Source organism: Sceloporus occidentalis, unplaced genomic scaffold, assembly GCF_023333645.1.
Source record: "Sceloporus occidentalis isolate IW3139 unplaced genomic scaffold, rSceOcc1.0.p SCAF_12, whole genome shotgun sequence".
Taxonomy (NCBI): domain Eukaryota; kingdom Metazoa; phylum Chordata; class Lepidosauria; order Squamata; family Phrynosomatidae; genus Sceloporus; species Sceloporus occidentalis.
Genome location: NW_028316992.1, coordinates 4,187,324 through 4,211,790, shown reverse-complemented (window position 1 = coordinate 4,211,790; position 24,467 = coordinate 4,187,324). Strand labels below are relative to the sequence as shown.

The window sequence follows — 24,467 nt, the reverse complement described above, 5'->3', positions numbered from 1 at the left end:
CCAAAAAAAAAGGCAATTACTAGACATAAAATGAGATTCACTGGCAATTATTGTAAATGAATCTTATCTTCTAAAGAAACCAAGTGCATGCTTGTGCATATAAATGGAAGCTTTACAAATGCAAGTGTCTGTTTTAGTCTCAGATTCCTCCTTCTGATTGTGTACGCCCTCTTTGAAAACACATAATGAAATTGAGATGGAGCAGTTATGGGTTGCCATTTTAAAAATATATATTGCAGTGAGTCTGCACATTAGAATGAAAACTTAGTATAGCTTCAGCCTAAAAAAGGAGATAAATCATTTTGAAATCTTCTGTAATCATGTCCTCTGTGAGTATGTCTCCTCACTTCTTTGTTACCATTTGTGCGTGAGCTATCATGAAGTAGGCTAAGATAACAGAGTATCTGGGAGACCTAGGATTTTTCACTATGAAAGCCTCACCTAAATACTCCAGAAATTAAGCCCTGTTTTTCTCTGGTTTGAAAGTCACCAGTAGCAGCCAGTGGAAGTTTTCCTTCCAGTACAAGCAGCAGACATAGGAAAGGTGAAATCCAGGTTGGAACAGCAGCAAAAGCACTAAAGCCCACCCTGCACCTCAATAATCAAATTCTGCTCCTCCTGGCCATCTCTCTGTCTAAATACTACATGCAATTGCTAATTGCATAAATAGTACCACTTCTATATTTGACCACTTTTCTCTTTAAAAATTAAGCACAAATTGACTGCTCTTGGTTGTGTGGGCTTCAAAGAACCTCAGCAAATCTGAGATCTATTCTTGATAGTTTTGACACTTAGGATAATTGTGAAAGTTGGAATGACATTCATGTTCAGACATCCTGGTGGAATGGTGAAGAGACACAGATAAATTCATACTCTTCGGTGGTACCATCTCAAAATACCATAAATTCATTTTAGGAAGTAGGCTCAAATCTACAAAAGCTCATGCTACCAACTTCTTACTTTTCAGTTTAGTCTCAAAGGTGCTGCAAGATCCCTTTACATACTGATTTTCCAGACTAACACAACTATATGTGTTTGAATTCAAAACACCATAGTTTGGAATATTTAAATAAAACATTTAGAGGACCTCAAGATCTATTTTGATTGAATTTATAATTAGAGAGCATTTTAGCACATTTTAGTTACTGGATAACATTAAATGGAGAGGCTGTATCTCCCTAGATGAGCCTATTGAAGCTTTAAAAACTTAGGGAGAAGTCCTTCACTCTGTCCGACTAACTTCCAGACACACTTGGTGGAAGCAATAGAGAGTCCTTCTCTGTGGCTGCTTCCAGACTTTGGAGCTCCTTCCCTAGGGAAGTTCAGATGATGCCCTTCTTGCTGTCCTTTCAATGGTGAGTGGAAACTTTTCTATTCCGACAGGCTTTTAGAGATTGACTGCAATGGTCTTCTAATGACATGGTTTGTTGTTTTTTTAATAGCTTGTCTTTTAATAAATTTTAAATAGTTTTAACTCTACAGATGGTTTCATTGATGCCTGGTATTCATTTTTTAATAACACACACTGATGTTTTTGCATGTTTTTAATCTGAACTGTTTTAAATTATTTATGAAAACCGATTGGGTGACCTTAGGCAAGTCACACTCTCACAGCCTCAGAGGAAGGCAAGGGCAAACCTAGTCTGAACAAATTCTGACAAGAAAACCCCATGATAGGTTTTCCTTAAGTCAGAAATGAATTGAAGGCACAATACAGCAAAGGTGTCTTTAGTTTGAAGAAGAGGAAGTTTGTTGTTGTGTGCCTTCAAGTCATTTCCTACTTATGGAAACCCTAAAGTGAACATATCATATGGGTTTTTTGGCAAGATTTGTTAAGAAAAGGTTTGCCATTGCCTTCTCCTGAGGCTGAGAGCGTGTGACTTAGCCAAAGTCATCAATAGGTTTCATGCCTGAGATGGAAATTGAATCCTGATCTTCTGAGACACAGTGCAACACTCAAACCACTATGCCACATTGGCTCTCCTTAGTAGTAATAGTAGTTGTTAAATTATTGAACACAATCTATTTGTTCCTTTAAATTGGCTCTTTTTGTACTTTTCAGTTGTGGTCCCAAACCTGCCAGTTGGCTTAGGAGGGTGGGATGTGTAGCCCACACATTTGGGAACTGCCAAGTTGGAGAAGGCTATCCTAAAGTGTGACTAGGCATTGATTACATTTCATCATTGATTTGTATCTTTTTTTTTCTTTCCACTACCACACCAGCAGTATATTTGATCTTCTCTCACTCATCAAACACTGGAGTGTGTGTGTGTGGTGGGGGGGGGGAGTACAATTACTACTGGAGTAGACCCATTAAAATAAATAAATGCTAAGTTAATACAGAAACCTACTCGGCATCCTTGAGTAAGCCAAAGCTTCTAAGCCTTAGAGGAAGGCAAAGGCAAACTTCCTCTGAACCAGTCTTGCCAAGAAAATCCGGTGATAGGTTTTCTTTAGGAGTTTCATAAGTTGGAAATTACTTGAAGGCACATAACCATCACAACAAGCCAATATTAATGTAAGCTGCGCTAATTTCGTAGGTCTACCATAGGTGGGATGAATAGATAGATATTGTGCGATGTTTTTATTCCCCTTAGAGGAGACCGATCCAATACAATATGAACTGCTGGACTACATTAAAAAGGCACCTTTTTATGGGGAAGTAATAAAACGTATTCCAAAGAAAGTATCGCTCCCACAAGGTCTGGGCTTCTCCTAAACTTTGCACGTAGAGAACACCCACATATTTTCTCATCCTTGAAAGAGAAAGTATGTCTCAACAGACTGAGAAAATTGTCAACCACTGTGAGATGTTTTACATTTCAGGACTTTCCTTGCAAAAAATGTTTTCTGCACCAAAATGTTTTTGTGCCCCAAATCCCCACCCTAGGTTGTTGCAGAGGCTAATTGTTCACAACAAAATTTCAAAAGAGGGTGTCACTAAAGATTATCAACTCTCTTATACTGTCCCAGTGAGAGAAAAGTTTTCAATTTACTTGTTCTTGCATGCAAATAAACAAAACGAAACAACTGCATCTCTTTCCTATGTAAGGAAGCAGCCAACAGTAGTTGATCCTATGTCCAACTGAGACATTTTTCTTAATTCTTCTTCCAATAGCCCAGACCAAAGAAGCTCAGAGTAAGCAGAGCAACTTAAACTACCTCTGCCCTCCTTTTCCCAGCAAGCAAAGACTTTATTTAAATTTGATGGATGCATGCAATATTTTTATCTTTAATATTTTTAGAGATTTTACACTTTTTAAAATTAAGGTTATTTTAACTGATATTTGTTTAAATGTGTTTTCAGTTTTTATTATCATGGGTTTGTGGGGTTGGTTCTCTCTCTCTCTTTAGCTTATTTGTAAGTCACCTCAGGTCTAATGTTCAAAGGTGGGTTAGAAATATATTAAATAAATAGAAAAAAATATAACTCTCCAACCAGCACTTAAAGTTGTGGCTTAGCAATGTTTTTGGTCTGACATTACATTAGATATCAATTGCAGTGACTTCTTGCACTAATTGGCTGAAAGTTAGTTAATTGTGCAAATAAATTAATAATGAAATGTGTCTGTTCAAAGCTTGCAAAATGCATGACCATTAGATGGTGAATAACAATATCTATTTAAACCTAAAGGAGCACTATTTTCACTCACATGAAGAGTGTTTTCATGTTTGCACTCCAACAGGAAAAAGAAAACAGTGGCAGAAAACTTATGTTTGTTCAGAGGAAAAAACAAAAAAAATAGGCTTTTTTAAAAAAAGAACTTACTGAACAACCCACACACTCATTCCTTTGAAGATCTACTACTTGCAAGCATTAGAATAACATGACTTAGAAGTTTGAAAGCTCTATCAAATAGCACCAAGCATCTCCTTAGCAGCAGCCAAATGCTGTCTTGTGTTTCCAAAAATGATGAAAGGGGGAAAATGCTAATGGCTATTTTGGCATGATCTGAAATTAGGGTAGACTCCAAAATGAATCCCACAGAGCTGAAGATCTGCAGAAGATGCCATTGTACTACTAGAAGCTTCAGCATCAGCAGAAAACCCAGAACATCCTGAACAACAAAGCTCACAATCCACTTTGCAAAGCAGAATCACAGGTGTGCATGCACGCTCATACATATTCCTCCATCCCCAAAGTGTGTACTACTATGGACATTAATGGAGATGATCTCTGTGATGAAATTTCAACAAGTTTCGAGAACCTGAAGGGAAATCTGGTTCTGGGGATTATCTTTACATTGGTAGGCATGAGGAAAGCACTCTCCACTGCACCTGACTGAGGGCAGCAGTCTAGGTGAAGGTGTGCAACGTGGGGTGTCCTCCAACTGAGTCAGTCCCCTGCACTGCCAGCATCTGCCATTAGAGGCAACTGCCTCACAAGTCTGGAGATTTTCAGATGGCTGGGAGGAAGCTGGGAGTAAAAGGCATATACCCAGAATAATCATGCGGTGGTGCTGAAGATTTTCAGACAAGGATCTATCTAGTGAAGATCCAGGAATGCTCCAGCAAAAAACCATTCATGCAACTTCCCCGTAAATAGTTTGTGGCTGGAGCATTCCCGGATCTTCACCAGCTATGTCCTGGATGAATGCAATGGGTCTGAAAATATTCCACACACTTGCACGATTATGCCAGGAGTATGCATTTTACTCCCAGCTTTTTTTCCCTGGCTGAAAATCTCCTACCAACTATAGGGCTGGTCTTAGATCAGGAATGTAAATCAGAATGGGAAGCCAAAAAAGTCTTGTCTTTACCAATCTGTTCCCCAATGTGTGGACAGTGGTGTTGAGGGCAGCTGGGTCACAGTGATGTTGGCAGGGCCAATAGTTCAGCCATGCTCTCCCTCTCATATGTGGTAGTCAATGCCACAGATTGACTGATCTGAGGAGCCAAAAAAAGAATGAACCAACGAATGAATGAAGAGTTGCTTGGTTTATTATTATATTATTATTATTGCATGAAGTGATTTTCTACAGACATCTATCCTACCCCACCCGAAACTGCTGTTTACTAAATCTGAGCGTGGGCAAGTCACACTTTCAGCCTCAGAGGAAGGCAAAGGCAAACTGAACAAATCATGCCAAGAATACCCTATAGTTTTTTGTGGTTTTTCGGGCTATGTGGCCATGTTCTAGAAGAGTTTCTTGCTGACATTTCGCCTTAGATCCAGGCCATAAGTCAGAAATGACTTTAAAGCACCTAGCAACAAATCTGAGAATATATAATGTTAAAAATGATTACCATGCCTCAAATAATGTTTACAAGATGATGTTTTCCAGGCCGTGGAGATAATAGCCCTCTAAAGCTCTTCTCACAGGACAGTTTTTCTCTTCAGAAATTAAACAAGTTCCAAACTTGTGGGGACTAAGATGGGCCACTTCTCATGGTGCCTTCTACAAAGTCAGCCACTTAGAGAAGGCTGTGGGCATAGCTTCATGAGTGTACACACAGGTGCCATGCCCACTTTAACATCTGTGGAACCACATCAGTAAATGGCATTGAGACCCATCAATACCTCTGCTATGTCAGGTGAAAGAAAGCTAACCAATAATATACTGAAGGCTCTGTGATCTTGCCCAAAATGCATGAACAGTGTTGTCAAGATCTCTGTACAGCACAGCTGGGCAACAACATAAAGGCCAAGGGCCAAATTTCCTCTTCAGTCCTTTTCAAAATGGCACCAGAAAATAAGATTGCATCACTTTCTGTTGCTATTTTGAGAGAGAATGCAGAAGAAAATGGAGATATATGGGAGCAGTACAGATTTCTGGGGTGCTTATGGTATGAAATTGAGTGTTTTTCTATGCTTTCATATTTTGAGGTTTTCTGCATAGTTTAAAAATTGCTTGAAAATCACATCTTTTAAAAAAAAATGGGGCATGGTGACCTTGGAGGACCAATGGAGGGCTTGGGCCCCACAAAACTGGGTTTTGGAATTACAGATTGTGCAAGGTAGGCCTGATCTAAGAGGACACAAGTATCACTTTTAAAAAACAAAAACTCTTAAGGCAATGAAATTCCCTTTCCATGTATTGATCATTACTAGCTTCCAGAGAGTGAGCCAGGATGGTGTAGTGGTTTGAGTGTTAGACTAGGACTCTGAAGATCAGGATTTGAATCTTTGCTCAGCCATTGAAACCCAGTAGGTGACCCTGGGCAAGCCACTCTCTCTCAACCTCAGGTGAAGGCAAAGGCAAACTCCCTCTGAATAAATCTTGCCAAAAAATCCCCGTGATAAAGTCACCTTTAGTTTGTCATAAATAAGAAATTACTTGAAGACACACAATGACAACATCAACTTCTAGAGCAGTTTGTTTTGGCAGCAAACTCTACACTTCTAACTGTAATCTGTATTTCCATTCAATTCTGCATTTACAGAATCACTCAATATTTGTTTTAAAATATGCAGACCCCACTTCCCACAAAATATATATCCAGGATGGTTAAGAAAAATAACTTTTTTTCCAAAAGGGAGGGGGAGAGAAAAGCCTTCACAAGTAAATATTTAATGGAGTAAACCAGGGGTGGGAAACATGAGGCCTTCCAGATGTTGTTGGACTGCAACGTCTAGCATTCCTCATCATTTTCTATGCTGGCCGAGACACTGGAACCAGATATATTTGCAGGTCCCCACGATTCCTACTTCTGAATTAATTTATCAGGCAAAATGTTAGGATTAAAGTAGTCCCCAGGGACTGCTGCTCAGAAACTGTTCTTCCTTTGCAGCTAGCATTAACTGTAAAATTTCTTTAGTGTTCCAGCAACCACTTTACTAAAGAAAATATAAGACATCAACACCTCTGACCAGAAGCATCCCACATTCTCCCCACGGAATCCAGAGAGAGCAGAGCAGCATTCCAAACCTAGAGCTTGCATCACGATTGCCTCACAAAAGAGCTTAGCATGCGCCACACATTCCTGTAATGCAGCAATCCCATATGCATTTCAGGGCACAGTACATTAGTAGGGATTAAGCCTGGTGTCAATGTTTCTTAAGGAAATGCAATAATGTTATGACAGCTACCCAATCAGCATATATTGTTCTATAACTGGCAATATAACATTACATGTATTAGCATTTCGTGGGGATGAGGGAAGGAAAATACTAAGAAAAATATCAGAACTGAATGGTACCAGCTACTGACCTTGCCCTTGCTGCTGATCTCTTTGAAAAGTTAGCTTATTTAGAAATGGGACACTCACTTGCCCCTGCCAAAAAGAATAATTAGTTGCAAATGGTGTTGCATTTAGTAGGACTTTATCACACCAGTCTGCTGTCCCACCACAATCATGCTAGTTTAAAAATGGAAGTATACCAGTTAGACATCATTTCTTATCACATTTCCCCCCACAATAGTGCTTTGGAGATCCATGGTCGTGTGATCAGTTTTCCACACTGGCAGACACTGCCTTCCAGGAAAAAGCATGGGGATGAGCAATTGCAGCCGCCAACTAAGTCCTGAAGCTGGCTACTGTGTAAATTTGCACACAGCAGCCAGCTTTCGAAATCTGTTGACGATCACAAACACTGCAAGAGAGAGAGGAGCAGAATCACACCTGCTCACACCACATGGCTGCCTGAGAAACTGAACTGGAAGGCTCCTATTGTAAAAAGGCAGTAATGGAAAAAGCAACAAAATTGAGGGACTATTGATTGGTGTTGCCAGTCAGTGAAAAAGTGCACTACAATAACTAATGAATGCAAGGCAGCAGCAGGACAGACATGACATTGTGTGACAAGCACTGGCCAAAGACACTTTTCTCTTGTAAAAATTCCACTATTTAGCCTCATGTGATAAACTCCATATATTTAGACAATGAAAGTTTATGCTATCAGCTTCTTTCTCTGTTAGTCTCAAAGGTGCTACAAGATACAGTAATCTGTGTATAGTTCAAAATGTTGAAGAAGGTCTAAACAGCTGCTGGATTCTATGGATATGATTATCATAATCTATTGTGAATGGCTTTGAGGACCAAAAGGTGAGATATAAATATAAAGAAGCAACCATGTTCAATGCAATGTAAGAAATGCTGGTAAAAATGATATTTTGGGACTACATCTCTCAGAATCCCTCAGCCAATGTGAGGGTGCATGAAGACTAGAGGATTCCAGGAACTGTAGTTCAAAATAGGCTGAGATTCTACATCACAGTGTAGGTTTCATAACTTGATGGATCCATAACAAAATTGCAGAAATACTACAAAACCCTTTTACTGAATTGTGAAGATGCAGTTCCAGGCAAGAGCAATCCGACATGCATTAGGTGCTTCTGATGTTCATCAGATGCTCTTGATGAGCATGAAGCATTGCTGATGTGCATCAATAATTTCTGGTGTAAATTGGACACTCCTGGTGCACTCCAGCATTTCCTAGCCATTGTGTGGATGTGCATCAGGAGTGCCTCCATGTGCATTGGTGCTCATTGTACATTAGGGCTGTGGCCCATTAGTCACTCTGCTGGCTACCTTTGTGCAATAGCTGCCCATGTGTTGTAACTATGTAACAACAACTATATAATCATAGTAGCCCATACGTGCATATGAACGCTGTACAGGGTGACCAGATTACCTCCTTTTCCAGGATATGTACCACATTTCAACCTTCTGTCCAGAAGGAATTTCAAAATGTCCTACATTGTGATCACGAGTAAGAAGCCCATTGGGTAACAACATGTTTGCTGTTTCCCTTCAAGAAATACATTTACTTAACAGTCTGTACTTGCCACAAATAGGGCACAGTATGGATCCTTCTCCCTAGGAGGAGCAGCAAACAAGACTTGCCCCCAGAGCTCAGATGCATTTGTTTCTTGGAGGGGAAAAGGACAGCAAACAATGTTGAAAGGGTTTTTTCCTCTTAATTTCAGCACAATGGGCAAATGAAAGGAATAAATGAAATGTAGATTCAGTCAAGGGTTTGTTGCTAGCAAAGTACAAAGTACAAAATACTGTACAGTTTAAAGAATTAGTCTTGCATAGAGTTCTATAAGTATATTGCAAGCCAACCAGGCATTTTAACAAAGATAAGTTTAATCAGAAAAATACAGCTGACACATAAAAAATACGGTATATGTGATATAGCTGTAAATAAATCACATGAAATGAATGTATATTTACAGTAGTATTTTTAGCTTTTATTTTGTAATACTCTACATTTTTCTTCAATGTCCTACATTTTGTGGTGCCTTGTCCTCCTTTGCGGTTATGACATCTGGTCACCCTGACACTGTGAAACTACTTGGTCCTATTTCCTAAACATGCAAGTCCATTTACAATAGTACAAGTACCATGCTGAATTCCTTTTTACTTTTCACAGCTCTTATCATAGCTAAATTTTTATCTGGCATATTCCCAAGGATGTAATAAGTCTGGGGAGCCACTGTCAACCAGTCATAAACCTTACAACTATTTACCAACAACGACAATGTAAGCCTTGCACTGTGTAAAACCATTGGTCCATGTCACTCAGTATGGTCAACAGACTGACAGTGGTTGTCAAGGTTTCAGAGAGGTCTTTCCCAGACCTTCATAGAGAAACAAGGGATAGCACGCAAGTTCTTTTGCAGGCAATGCATGCGCCCAACCATGCGCTGTAGCCCTTCCTTTGGGCACTGCAGAGGAAGCTATACTGCAATGATCTCTTTCAGTCTCACTCCCACCTGTCCTATCTGAGAAAGGCAATGTAAGAGGCCATAAATAACACTTCACTGTCATTTCAGGACAGGACTTGGAAACTTACTTTCAAAAAGAATGAATATAATGACATGCCAAAACCATCCATAAATGAGCAGTGGTAGGATGATGCTCTGAGTCCCACAGTAAAAGCAGAACGATGCTTTAAAAATGCAATATAGGCACCTTTGCTTATTTTTCATAATTTATTAATGTCGAGAACTCGGCTGTTCTTGCTCAACAACTTTTTTTTAATTTGAAGGACAGAGTACAGGCAGCTCCAGTTAAGATGTGATTTGCCACCTCATTTATCAGTGGCAAGTCCTTTTAACTTTACCCCAAGGAATAAAGCCTGGCCTTCTTGAATTCTGGTTCGAAGACAAATTTGATTCTCTTCCTACTTTTAACATTACCAAGATTACCATGCTTTAAAGGAAATCCAGCAGAGCAGAAATAATTTCAGTTAAAGCATCAGTTCCTGCCAAAATTTACCCATCCCGGGTATTTTTCCTAATGTATTATGATCCCAAATGAGGTCTGCTGACTATGTGATTTAGCATGAGCTCCAATCATAAATAACTTTTACTGGCACATATGAACTCCCCTAGCAGTTGCTTATCATTGGTTAAAAATGATGAAAAACCTCTTTCTTGGATGCCATCCAGCTTTATATCACCCCTGAGTCTTTCAGACCCATCCTCTCTTATTCCAGTCTTTTAAACCTAAAGGAATTACACCTTCAGTGGCAGCCCTAATTCATAACTCTGGGAGAGAAGAATCCCAACATATTAAGTCTTTATCTGATCTCAATCTCTAACTGATATATTCATCACCAGAAAACAACAACAACAACAACATTTTAACTTTAAGCAAATTCATTTCAGTTATGCTTGGACAATTAAAATCCAGTGTGATGGATCACTGAGAATAGAATAATAGGAGTGGATTCAAATCAGAAATGTAAAACTTCCAGTAACTATTTTTCCTCAAGTTTTTCCTTTATTTTTCCAGGCCTTTATATCTCTAGTTGAAATATGTGCTTAGTCCCTGAACTCAGGGACTAAGGTGTCTTTCTCATTGTCCAGTTACAGCACTTTGATACCACTTTAGAGAGCCAACATAGTGTAGTGGTTTGAGCATTGGACTTTAACTGTGGAGATCAGGGTTCAATTCTCACTTGGCCATAGGAACCCACTTTGTGACCTTGGGTGAGTCACATATTCTCAGCCCCAGTAAACTCCATGATAGCTTCACCTTAGAGTTGCCATATGTCAGAAATGAGCTGAAAGCACGCAACTACAATAAACCACTTAATCTACCATGGTTACATTCTATGGAATCCTAGAATTTGTATTTTTGTGTGGGATTTAGAATTGACTGCCAGAGAAATCTAGCTCATAAAACTACAAATCCCAGGCCTCTATAGGATGAAGCCATGGCAATTAATGTGGAATCGGAGTGCTATAACTGTGTAGTGGGAAAGATCCTTAGCATATCCTACCTCAAAGGGATACTATAAAGGGGAAATAGATGGACAGGGATCAGGTTGTGCCATTCTGAGCTATTTATTTTAGGTCAGCAATGACTATACTGCTATAAAGGATACACAAGTTGCTTCATGACTAGTGCCAACCAGTCTATGTCTCCTCAGATGTAAGGGCCACTGCATTCAACAGGAAATCCTCTCATGTAAGTGGCTCTAGGATTGCAGGCTCAGACCTTTTTCCAAGATGGTACCCATGGCCATCATGGCTGTGTGTGATCAGTGCTATACACATTGACCTGGAGTGCAAGTTCCACTAAAGTGGCAAAACTTTCCTGTAGTTGACTTACATAGGATGACTTTTCATTGGTTAATTAAAAAAAAGCAGGCTTACTTCTTGTTAGGCCTGGGAGTATTTTGAAGGCTCTGTCCAGACACTTTCCTATCCTGACTATCCTTCTGAAGACAGAAGAGGCATTGCTTATATACTTAAGCCTGTAAAAAGATGCTACAAGATCCCTTCGCACATGGAAAGCTCAATGTGAGTTACCACACACTGCCCAGCTCCTGTACTTCTAGAATCTTTTGTTATTGTAATAAAACCTCTGAAAGAAAAATATTGGGAAAGATTTGGTATTCTCAAGATTGCATCTTGCACTAAGAAGAGACTGGTGTTGGCTATCAAAACTCCAGCTACCCAGGAAGTAACATGCTCTGTTTAAATAACTAGCACTTTGCAACTTCCATACATCTCTTCCTGGAAACCAGCCTTGTCAGTTCTTTGCAGAAAACTGATGCAAGCTTCACTCCCTGTGGTTTTAGCCAAGTGAATGCCTGTGTGGAAATATGATGTCTCAACAAAAGCGCCCAACCCACCCATTCACATATTGTTATAGCCTTGACACCCAGAACACAAAATGTCACAGAACCATAGTGTAGGCAAGTGACTCCAGTCCAATTCCCTGCCAAGGTAGGAAGTAATCTTCATCTGTCTAATTTTTATTCTTTGTTCTTCACTTGATTTTGCCATGTGGAGTTCCCCCCCAAGAACAATATCGGCTTTCAGCCATAGGAGTTTATCACACGGGATTTTTCCTGTGCAGAAATGGAATTTAAAACAGGGAAATCTTGCAAAAGCGAGATCATTTTCACATGCCACCACGTATTAACGCGTACACAAAGTGAAAAAAGCCTGCAAAAGTGGGATCATTTTCACACGATGTCGTGTGTATTGAACGTTAACGCAAAAAGAAACCATACAGAAAGTGGACAAAATCGGCTGCTTTTTACTTTTGAGATTTTCCCAAAAGTAAAAAAATGGCTGATACTGTCCATTTTCTGTGCGGTTTATTTTCGCGTTAATGTTCAATGCCACTCATGAGTGTGAAAACAACCCCACTTTTGCAGGATTTTTCCTGGATTTAAATCCCATCTTTGCATGGGATTTTGGCACTTAGCCTCCTGTGTGATAAACTGTATAGTCTTCTTTGCTTATGAAACATGACCCGTAAAGGAGTGCTCTGTGAAATACTACTGTTAACAACCTCTTTACCAAAAAGGCTGCTGAACTCTGAATGAGTGAACATAGCTGCAGAGGGTAGCAAGAAGAAATGTAGGAGATGGGAGAGAAGCAAGGAGAGGAGAAGGAGAAGGACAGTAGCAGAGAAGGTGAGGAGAAGGAGGAAAAAGAAGAGAAGAAGAGGGAGAGGGGGAGAGGGGGAAGAAGAGAAGGAAGAGGAGGAAAGGGAGAGCGGGAGAGAAAGAAGAAGAGCAGCAGCAGCAACGATAGTGGGGGACGAGGAGGAAGATGATGATACTGAAAATGAAGAAGAGGAGGAATCGTGGGGAGGGAGAGGAAGAAGAGGAGATAGAGGAGCAGTGATGGCAGTGAGGGGAGGGGAAGAAGTGAAAGAGAAGGAAGACGAAGAAATTGAAGATGAGGAGGAGAGGGGGAGAATTATTCTTGTTCGTTCAATGATGTTCCTTAAAAATCTCTATCTTGCACTTCTGTCTACCAGATCTGTATAGATATCAAGAGTAGGCAACTTCAGCAAGAAGAGGAGGAGGATCCACTATGGGCTATACTCCTCCAAAAAGGGCATTTTTATTTATTCATTTTTTTGCCTTTTTTATCAAAATTGGGAGAAACTGGAAGATTTCTTCTGGTTCTGACCCAGAAAGAGAGAAGAGAGTCTTCTTTAAAGGAGAGTCACTCTCTTAGGAGCTTTTTGGAACCAAGTGATTTTTCTTGGGGGGGGGGGGAATCTGTAGATTTAGGGCCACAAATTGGTAGGGTACCATCCCTCATATACACACAAACACACTGCAGTGGTATACAAATACCACCACATGCCATACCCTGGAAGAAACAGTGTTTTAAAAAGCATGTGTGTGTGCATGTTTGTGTGTGTATACATACACACACACACACACACACACACACACACACACAGTTAAAATAACTAGCCAGAAGAGTTTGCTCTATTGGCACTAATATCCTCTTTTCCACATTAATAGAAACGTGCAGGATTCTTGGAGAAGAACAAATAGAGGAGCAGGCTGAAAGGGAATTGGTAAGTACGGAAAATGCCCTTTTACTACAGAGTGAAAGGAACAACTGTTTCCGAAGATGTAGGGCATTTAAATAGCTTTTGGAGTCTACTATAATAGAGGGTAAAATCAGGGGATTAAAAAGGCATTTCCCTGACAAAGTAGCGCAATCGCGGCAAAGAATTTCACACACCTTGCAATCTGAGAGGGCTTATTCCGGGAAGAACCAGGAATGCTCCAGCAGCAAAACATTCACTGAGAAATCCTGGTTTCTTCCCAGGATAAGTCCTCTTAGATAGAGATATCTGAAAATCTTTGCCACAATTGTATGACTTTCCCAGGAAAATGCCTTTATAATCCCTTGATTTTCCCTATATGATAGTCTCCTACCTCACTCTAGCTGGCCAGAATGGCTGCCACTTCCCTGCGCGTTTGGGGAGTGAAAAGTCCTGGTGTTTGTGTGTGTGTACAAATGCATGCACATGCCTGTGTGCACTTTCAAGTTGCCTCTTGACCTATGGCAGCTCTATACTTTTCATAGGGTTTTCTTAGGCAAGGAATCCTCAGAGGTGGTTTGGCCAGTTCCTTCCTTTGAAATAGAGCCTACAACACCAGGTATTCATTTGTGATCCCCCATTCAAGTACTAACCAGAGCTGACCCAACTTAACTTCAAAGATCAAAAGAGGATCTTGTGCCTTTAAGGCAGTGGTTCCCAAATGTTGGTCCTCCAGTTGTTTTTAGACTTCATCTCCAAGAGGCCCCAGCCAGCTGGCCAGCAGACAGGAATTCTGGGAGCTGAAGTGAAAGACATCTGGAAGACCAAAGTTTGGGAATTGCTGCTTTAGGGTATACAGGCCAGCTAAAAAGTCACGACAGCTTAAACAAATTCAGAATACTGTACTGCAATATCATTACTGTAAACTCTGAAGTGTCTGCTCATTGGAAGTCAAAGTGATGGTTTCAAATGAAACATGAGCAAGAATACATAAGCAACCCACTTCAGGGCCTGGCCAAAACATTTTCTTGCTACAGGCAAAAGTCAAGGTGATGCGTCCCTTGCATCCAATTTAGAGGATCTGTCAGTTCAATCTAAATTTAGCACTCACAAGGGGCTATGGCTGCCCATAAACAGCTTTGGGCACTGAAGCCCTAGTTCACCATGAAATCCAACATTTATCACCACTCCTCAAAATTAAAATGGGAAAACACAACAAATATATGCAAGCACCACACTGGAAGAGTGAGTGAGTCAGATATATCCTTTATATAGTGCTACCCAAGCTATGGCTAGTCAACCTGTGCCAGTCAATAAGCATCAACTGCCAGGGCAAGTTTCCAGGAAAGAAAGAAACAGTTGTAGCCAATGAGTACCAATATGGTACTGGTCCCTGTCACATTAGGAAAGGGAAAATGAGTTCCTCACATCAGATAGCCTGAGAAGCACGATTTTAGACTACTGATTAAAACTGGGAAACCGCCATTAAAATCCCAGAAAAAACACAAGCAGGAGGGATAACTCATATGGCACAGAGAGATTTACAGAACTATTAACATACTCATCTTTCTTTCAGCTCTCTTTCCTTTGTACATCTTTTCCTTTATGTTATTGACACAAGCTGCTTTAAGATACCTTGTTGACTAAAAAGCAGGGGAAATAAAGTATTAATAGATTGGTGGGGTCCTAATAGAGGGCCACAGTGTGAGAGGGGCACAAGACAAGTGATAGGCCTTGCCCTCCAACATCTTGCAATCACTAGACACTTCCTCAGCACCCTGCCTGGCATCCACTCAAGCTAACAACGTGATGACGCAGCAGCAGCAGCAATACCAACCTGTGCCATATGATCAAAGCCATACCCTTTTGCAAACATGATGCCTGCTAGACAGTCGGGATCAGGCTGGATGCCTCTCCAGGGGAAGACAACTAGGTGAGGCCAGGTCAGGATCACTGTCACCACAATGCTGGTTCAGGAGGAATGGCTAGGAAGCTCAGACCAGTGCTACTGGTAACTACTGCCTGAGGTAGCTACCACACACTCTAATAATACAGTGAGTCCTGACCATCATTCTGCATTATGAAACCAGTACAAATGTGAATAACATCAACATACCTCTGAGTTTTTACTGTGGGAAGGCAAATGATATGAAGGAACGGAGGGAGCTATTAGAGCTAGCAGAGGAAATCCAGTTCTTAAGGCTCCTTAAGTCTTAAGTGACTTGAATATCAGTGAGGAGCTATAAAGCAGAATCTACACATCAGCATTCGGAAATCTAGATTGTCAATTATAGGAAAAGACTTTAGTACTGAAGTAATCAATATGATGTGTGTCTGTGAATCTTACATGAATAAAGAGAAAAATAACACCTCTCTGATCCATCTCTCCAAAGCTAAGTGTTTCAGAACTTGATATTATGCCTCACAGCAAATTGACCACTTTGGGCAATCAAACATTTTGCTATGAATTGCAGATGTAATGGTTAATAATTGGCTCATTCATATTTAGGCAACAGATCTCATCCAAGTGCTTTAGCATGGATTGATATCACTTGTGTGTACCACTGAGGCAAGTAGGTCTGTTCTGAACACTTTAAAAAATGAATCCATCAAGCCCAATTAAAATGGAGACTTTGGAGAGCGATATTGTTCCATTTCTAGGTTACAAGTCCAGTGATGATATTAAAATGAGAACTGGCTAACAAAATACAAACAATAACAATGGCTGATCGATGCAGGGACACCTGAGCATTATCTATGCACAAACATACACGAGCCAGCCTAGAAGGTAACTATGAAAAGAAGTTAAAATAATGCCAAAGATGTAGCCTGTCAAAGCTTTAAGAGCATTCCATCTGATAATCCAAAAATTTCTGTTGCTGCTATCATAATCTGGAGCATTAGAAACTCAACATGAAAAAGCTGTGCAGGCTTTGCTATATATACAACTGTGCCATGTTCACAGCCCTTTCTGATCAGGCTTGCTGGAATGATCCCTTGCACTCCACCACTGCAGATTGGAACCTGTCCATTGTCAATTGTAAGTAGGCAACACCAGATTTAGCTGTGGCCCTATACAACCAAACTAACTGAATTACAGAGTCATCAAGTGGGTGATGAGGGCAGGGCAGAATAAGGGATTTGTTTCTAAAATAAAGGATCATTCCCATATGAAAATTGCATAGATGCAGTAAAAAAGTTCCAGTGCTGGTTGCCTGGCTTTAACCATTCAGTCAGGCTAGGAGGGAAATTATTTTGTATTCATTCTTCATCATGTCTTTTCTCCAAGGAACACAGGACAGGTACATGTTTGCTCCTACTCCCACCCATCTTCATAACAGACTTGCAAGGTAGGTTAGATACTGACAAGTTGGCTGCCCCAAGGTCATCAGGTAAACTTTTCAGTTCAGTGAGCATTTCAGTCTGGGCCTGCTTGCCGAAATCCATTGCTCTAGCCACTATTTCAACCTGTCAATACACCAGTTAGGGTCCCATTTTGAGTCCATTTCCTGGATAGCTAAAAACAAAGCATCCTAGGAGGCAAATTTCCACACCCATTTTGTAATTCACCCCTTCAGGGAAACAGAGTGGGAAAGATTAGCATTCTGCAAATCACACTTTACATGACTATTTTGCTTTATGCACACACACACACACAAACTGTCAACAGTTACTCAGCTGGCATAACCATGGTTGACAGTAACGAAGGCACTGCTACTCCAGTCATCACTGGCAAAGATCATTAGTACTGTATCTTCCTTTAAAGTCCTTACTACAAAGCATCTAGACAACTTGGGGAAACACAGTCCCATTTAACTTGTGCAGGAGAATGTTTTTCCTTGGTTTTGGATCCAAGGCTTGTAACTATGAACATACTGTATTTATCTGTGAATCAGAAAGTACTCTCCCCAAAACACCTGTACTTCTGAGGCTTTTTGTGCTGCATCTCTGCTGTTAGGTTCTGCTGCTCTGAAAGCTTTTGCATACCGAATGTTCAATTTCATATGGTAATTTAGCATCCTGCAGGTGATTACAAGAATTCTTATCCAATTTTTTTTGTTGGCTGAAATTGAATGCCATCGGAATTCTTCTTTGCAATGTCATGGACAAACAAGATAGCACTACAACACCATTTATAGCAAGCGGTGATAAATCCCTTTAACAGCACTTGCAGAGAACAGGCCTAATGCGTCATTTGCCTTGCCATATATCCTGTCAATATCACCAAAACAAAGGAAGTACACTAAGTACAGAAACCTGAGTCTAAATGCACGAGAAATCCTTGATGTCTCACCAAAGATTGCAAAGACAGCTTAACATAGCCCATGGCACTTGTGGAAGGGGGGTAACTGTGCTTTTTCCAAACCAGAAATTAAAATTAAATTGAAGATTTGAAAGAAATGCTAATTAAAATACATGCAAGGATGGATCTGATCAAAATGTCACAGGATTGTAGGGATGTAATTCCTGCTAATTTCATTCTTGAGGGGAACAACAAATAATTTTGGCAATTTTCTTCCCACTTCAAGATTTTTTTTTCAAAAACTAGGCACTGAGAAACTCTTCAAAAATTATTATGTGGAAAACTGACATGTGGTGTGTTTTTTTGCAGAAAAAAAATGCAATTTTTGCTTAGGTTTTTTGGCATAGAAAATAATAGACAAAATCATATATGTCCTTTCACACTACATGACCTTGTGTGCACTTAACTAAGTAACAGAGGCACTAGAAAACTCTGTTACTGAATTGTGAAAATGTGTAACTGATATCCATCAGGTGTGTCCAATGCCCATCAGTCCCTTTGCCAGCACTGCAACTGAGGCTCCATACAGACAGGCCAAAATAAAACTGCTTCAGGTCACTTTGGAGGTATGCTGTTTAAATGATGCATGCGTCCTAAGAGCCAGGAAGCTGCGCCAAAGCCACGCTCCTGTCCTAAGGACTGAAGCGTGGCTTTGGTGCAGCTTCTGGACACTTAAGATGTGTGTGTCATTTAAACAGCATACCTCCAAAGTGACCCAAAGCAGCTTTATTTTGACAGTCTGTATGGGGCCATAGTTACAAAGCAGCAGCCCTCCACTGAATATGGATATTGCACATCTTCACAATTCGATTTTACACACGTCCACTTACAAGCATGAACTGCCCCAACAGGACTTCAGCCAACATTCTTAATATTTCTGCACATAAATACAGCAATATTTCCTTTGCACAAAATTCTATATTGGGGGGGGGGGCTTATTCTCTGTGCAAAATTCACACTGTTTGCACACAAAACATCAGAAACAGCATTTTCTGCACAAAAATAATATTTCTGTCCAACAATGATGTTTTCTGTGCAAACAACCCATGTGTAAATTTGTGGCAGAACACATGCCAAACTGTGAAAGATTCTCTTCAGTCCCGAGAGATGTCCTCATCAGGGTTTTCCCAATGCTCAAGAAACATAGAATCATAGAGCTGGAAGAGACCACAAAGGGCCATCCAGTCCACCCCCGTTTTTGGAACATTTTAAAAAAATATTCAAGTATTCCTTCCATCCCTATCATAGACACAGAAGATTACAGTGGCTCTACAGAGGATACTGGTTGGCTGAAGTCACCTTGAACCACTGTACTCTTGTGGGGTGTCCTTTGGGACCTTTCACACTTCATGATTATAGTACTATGATTCCACTTTAATTGCCATGGTTCTATCCTTTGGAACCTGGAGTCTGCAGTTTAGGAAAGGGCATTTACAGTCCTTAGCCAGAGAGCAACTCTGGTGTCTCTGACCAAACTGCAAATCCCAGGATTGCATAGCAGGCAGACATAGCAGTTAAAGTGGAATCATAGCAGCATAATTGTGCAATGTGAATGTGCCCTTACATTTTGATCATGAGACACTGCGATCTGGGTTTGTTCGGTTTGGTCAACGAATTTTGTGTCAATGTCTAGGGTCTACGGCGTTTTTGTTTCTTCCAACTTTTCTCTATTAAAAAGCATCAACTGACACAATGAGTTAGAATGAATAAATATTGCTAATCAATTGCCCAACTGAGTGCCTTGTTTCTGCCTTGTTTACCAGACTGGTCTGTGGTGCAGGTCAGCATCAGAAAGCAACAAAAAAGGGAGCACAACCAGGGCCTGGAAAGACATCTTTTGAGAGGGCAACAACTCCCATAAAATCCCCTCCAGACAGAATGGAGGATTCTGGGAGATGCAGTCCAAAATGTAACCTTATTGACCTCTGAGCTGTGGCTGCCCAACGGAGCATTAATTCTTACATCTCCTTGACAGTATGTAGAGAGATCTTGTAGCACCTTTGAGACTAACTAAAGAAGAAGTTGGCAGCATGAGCTTTTGTAGGCTTAAGTCTACTTCTTCAGATGTATTTGGCATAAGTCTATGAAAGCTCATGCTGCCAACTTCTATCTTTAGTTAGTCTCAAAGGTGCTACAAGATCTCTCTACATACTGATTCTACAGACTAACACGGCTATACCTTTGAATTCTATCTCCTTGACAGAAAGGCATGTAAATTCAATACACATATGATCAGCAGAAATCTCCAATAGAAACAGGCAACCTTGTGTGTGCCAGAGAATTTAAACAACTCCTCCCAGCCAGCTTAGTGAAATATGATAGAATATGGGACCTGTAGTCTAAAAGCAATAGAAGGCACCAAATTGAGTGCCCTTCATCTGCACTTTGCACTGTCTTTTGCTGCATTCATTTAAAGCTTGAAGTTTCCATCACACCAAATAAAGCCCAGAGGAACTGTAGCTGAGAAGTGAAAATGCATGCAAAGCTATCTCTAGCTTCAGAATGTACTGAATATTAACATCAGATGCTACTAGCTCCCTAATTTGGTTTAGGAATATTTGATGTCTTAGTGAAAACCAGTTCATTCTTATGTGCTTTTGTTGTTGTCATTAATACTTACACATAGGAATTTCACCTTTTTGTGACACACTTCCTATCTGCTAATAATTCAACATTTCTTGAAAAACAATCAGTTCAAGCCACACATTCTTTAGAAGGTTATCAGTTCTGGCTGCAGGAACAAACACACAATATCCTTTTCCTAAGTCGTGTAAAGACTAAACCACCACGCACAGCCTATCTATCCTTAAGCCCCAACTAAACAGTAAAGAATGTGCGACATCTTGAGAGCAAAGAATGCCCTAATATGGCAGAGAATTAAATACCCTGAGAATTAAGTGCTCTTTATCAAAGCTGTGCTAATATTAGAAGGAAACAGTAAAGAAAGAGATTCAACTCATTTTCCTGTACCATTCTGGAAAGATGTTGCGTTATAAACATCATCAAGATCTTGGATACTGGAGGCGTCTGTTGAATCTTGATCGTTGGCTACAATTCCTACAGAAGAAAGGCTAGAAATAAAAGAGTGCATCCTTTTTGCATAAATATCCCTTATATTAAAATAAGGGAGCTCATTTGTTTTCTCCTTAGGGTCATTGTTGCACTGGTCCACTTCAATATCCTTCTGCTTCTGGTAGTATTTTGAAAACTTGTTGAAAATGATGGTGATGGGAAGAGACACCACTAGGATTCCACAGATAATGCAGGTTGTGCCAATAATCTTTCCTGCAAGAGTGACTGGGAAGGTGTCCCCATAGCCAACAGTTGTCATGCTGATTGTGGCCCACCACCAGCAGATTGGGATGTTCTGCAGCTCTGATGTATCATCATCTTTTTCCACTGAGTAGACCAAAACAGAAAAAATAGAAATCCCGACAGCCAGGAACAAAAGCAGAAGTCCCACTTCATGGTAGCTGTGCCTTAAAGTTGCACCCAAAGAGCGGAGTCCAACAGAGTGCCTAGCAAGCTTCAATATACGGAATATCCTCATTAAGCGCAGGATCTGAACCACTTTCCCCATGTTTTCAATATCTTCGCTCTCTTCCTCCTTTGTGTCCACAGCCAAAGTGGCATAGAACGGAACGATGGAGACAAAGTCAATAATGTTCAAAGGGTTCTTCCAGAACTTTTTTTGACTTGGAGCAGCAGCCAACCTGATCATCAGCTCAGAGGTGAACCAGATGATGCATATGATCTCCACAACTTCCAGAACAGGGTCTTCAATCTCTCTTTCATTGGCATCCAGCTTTTGGAATTCTGGCATGCTGTGGATACACATGGTCACAATGGAAGCAAGCACCACACTTAAGGAAGAAACAGCAATCAGTTTGGCCGACAAACAAGATGCAGGGTTCTCCATGGTGACCCATATTTTCTTACGCAAGTCCCCAAACCACTGTTTATCAAACTTCTCAAGTTCCTTCTCAAAAATTGATGACTCTTCATCAGAAGAGTCCAGGCTTCCAGCATTGCTTTTATGGTCCCAGTCTTTATCTGGGCACTCTTCTTTCTTTTCTTGATACCTGTTACTGCAGCAAGAATCAATGAAAAGTTCATTGATCCCCCAGTATTCTATTTCCTGACAGAAGGAGAAGACACAAAGCTCTTCCATAACATGGAGCTTACCCGTGTAATAGAAATTCAGCACATATCTGAACATTGAAGGATTCCTGTCAAAGTAATACTCCTTGTCCGCAACACTGTAATCATCACACAGTTCCAATATGGCCTCTTCTGAATGGCATTTGAGCAACTTCCCAAGTCTTGTATGGGGGAATCTGAGTAAGGTACTTTGGCCAATTGACTGTTTGAAGCCACCTACATTCAAATTGACAAGCTCCTCGTCTTGTCCTGGTCTGTGGAAGAATTCACCAAACACCATTTTGAACAGTGCAAGATCTGTGGCCTGCTTGCAAGGCACATTAATATTCCACTGCACCTGAAGAACAATACAAGATATACTTAAGTAATTCAATCCACTCTTGTGCTCACTGTAATTACTTTTGATCTCTACTTACTGTGAAAAGGTTTATTTAAAAACAACAACGATGAAATAAAAATGTCACATGCAGCTCTAAACATTTTCAGTGAGACAAAATTAAATTACTTACAGGATTTATTAAATCAGACTTAGCAAGCTTGAATAAAAACAGAGTCTGGTTTACACTCCCTCACTTCATCACCCCATCCGTCCCAGAGTGAGGAAAAGATGCTTAATTCATTAAGCTTGTCCTGTAGTTGAATCATATTTAAATTAATGTCCATTCTTCAGAGAATTAAAGCATTCCTCAGGTAGGCTGCTCATAATGATTCTCCTTAGAAAAGAAGATTATTTAAGACCAAAATTATTACACATTTATCTACTTATTTTCCATAAATAGTATGGCTCTGTTCAAATAATTACCATGATGTCAAAGCCCAAATCCAATTGCTAGTCCCAAATGTAGACACACTGAATCAGTTGAACTTATGTAAATCCAGTTTGACTTACCAAAAGCATATTGATAATGGAGGTCTGCTCTTGTTGGGGCTTGTATTTGATTTAGTCTCAAGTATATTTCCTTTGGTGAAAGGGTGTGTGGGTGTGCTATATCTCAGCCACACAGCTCTCATGGAATGTAACATGAGAGCTGCAGACCCAGTATTTGGGACCTCTCTCTGGTGTTGCAGATCCTGCCTTTTGACTTGTCTATGTTTTTCCTTTCTGAGTGCAATTTTAGTTTTAAACTACAACCCTGAAATAAGGAATCCTCTCCAAACCTATGCCAAATTTTCCAAATGTTTTGCAACAAAATCCTTGTGTTCTGCAATGTCCCCCAAACTAAGACATGTCCACTTGGTGTTCCTAGTAAACATCCCCAAACCCACCATTGCCTAATTTACTCCAAACCTTGTGCCAAAGTTTTGCAACTATTTCTCTCCCACAAAGAAGACCTTGTTTTGCAAAACCCCAGAACTCAGTAATGTGTATCTCAAACCAGGTTTCCTAGTAAATTCCAAAATTCCAAGATTGACCAGTTCACCCCAGTCCATGCCAAAATAATAAACTAAAATGAATAGTTGAGACATGGACATGTGCCATCATCACACTATTGTATCACTGCAGACATATATATGGGGAAATGTATCTAGCCTATGTTCTCCCTGTTCTTATAGCTCTACCTAAGAAGGTAGAATCCTGCCTAAATACTCTAAAGGCACCAGATTCTATCTGATTTTGGAAGCTAAGCAGAGTCAGCTCTGGTTAGTACTTGGATGGGAGACAACCAACGAATACCAGGTGTTGTAGGGTATATTTTGAAGGAAGGAACTGGCAAACCACCTCTGAGTATTGCTTGCCTAAGAAAACCCTGTGAAGTTAATGGGGGTCACCATAAATCACCAGGCGACTTGAGACCACATACACTTACACACAAGCAGGTAGATCACAGTATTTGCAAACAAGTTTTTATCCATGCACCATGTGTTTCTTTGTGTCAGGAACACAAAATCAGTTTCTGATTAAGTTTCTAATTTTCCCCCCTGTACATTCACTTGTGCAAAGATTAATGGAACCATCAGCAGAATTTCACAGGTCCCAGAATACTATGGCAATAAATGCATATTTAAAAACAAAATACTAGGTTTTTGTGGGTTTTTCGGGCTATGTGGCCATGTTCTAGAATACTAGGTTTGCTCAACTTAGTGAACAAATTTACCAGAGATGTCAGTTGATACATAGGAGGATTTAATGTCTGCAAAAGCTGGGTTTTAGTACATTCTTAATAAGAGTAACATCTTATTATTTGCACTATGTTATCAGACTTCCATATGCCAAAGTCTTACTTTACACCTGGAAAAACAAACCTGACACAGTATATCACTATTCAGGAGAGTGACTGATACTGGGTGTCTTTCCAGA

The 24,467-nt window shown here is 40.2% G+C and overlaps 1 protein-coding gene across 5 annotated transcripts in view; it reads right to left on the bottom strand.

Annotated features, from left to right (window-relative positions):
• The window catches only part of KCNS3 (potassium voltage-gated channel modifier subfamily S member 3), a 58,041-nt gene that overhangs the window by 10,108 nt on the left and 23,466 nt on the right, over positions 1–24,467 (bottom strand). For 4 of the 5 annotated variants that reach the window (XM_089477834.1, XM_089477832.1, XM_089477833.1 and 1 more), the window contains one exon: positions 20,978–22,505. In XM_089477834.1, coding sequence (XP_089333960.1) covers positions 20,978–22,505 — 1,528 coding nt within the window. Of the gene's footprint in view, positions 1–20,963; positions 22,506–24,467 lie in introns of those variants that run through there. The other variant, XM_089477837.1, reaches the window with a different exon arrangement.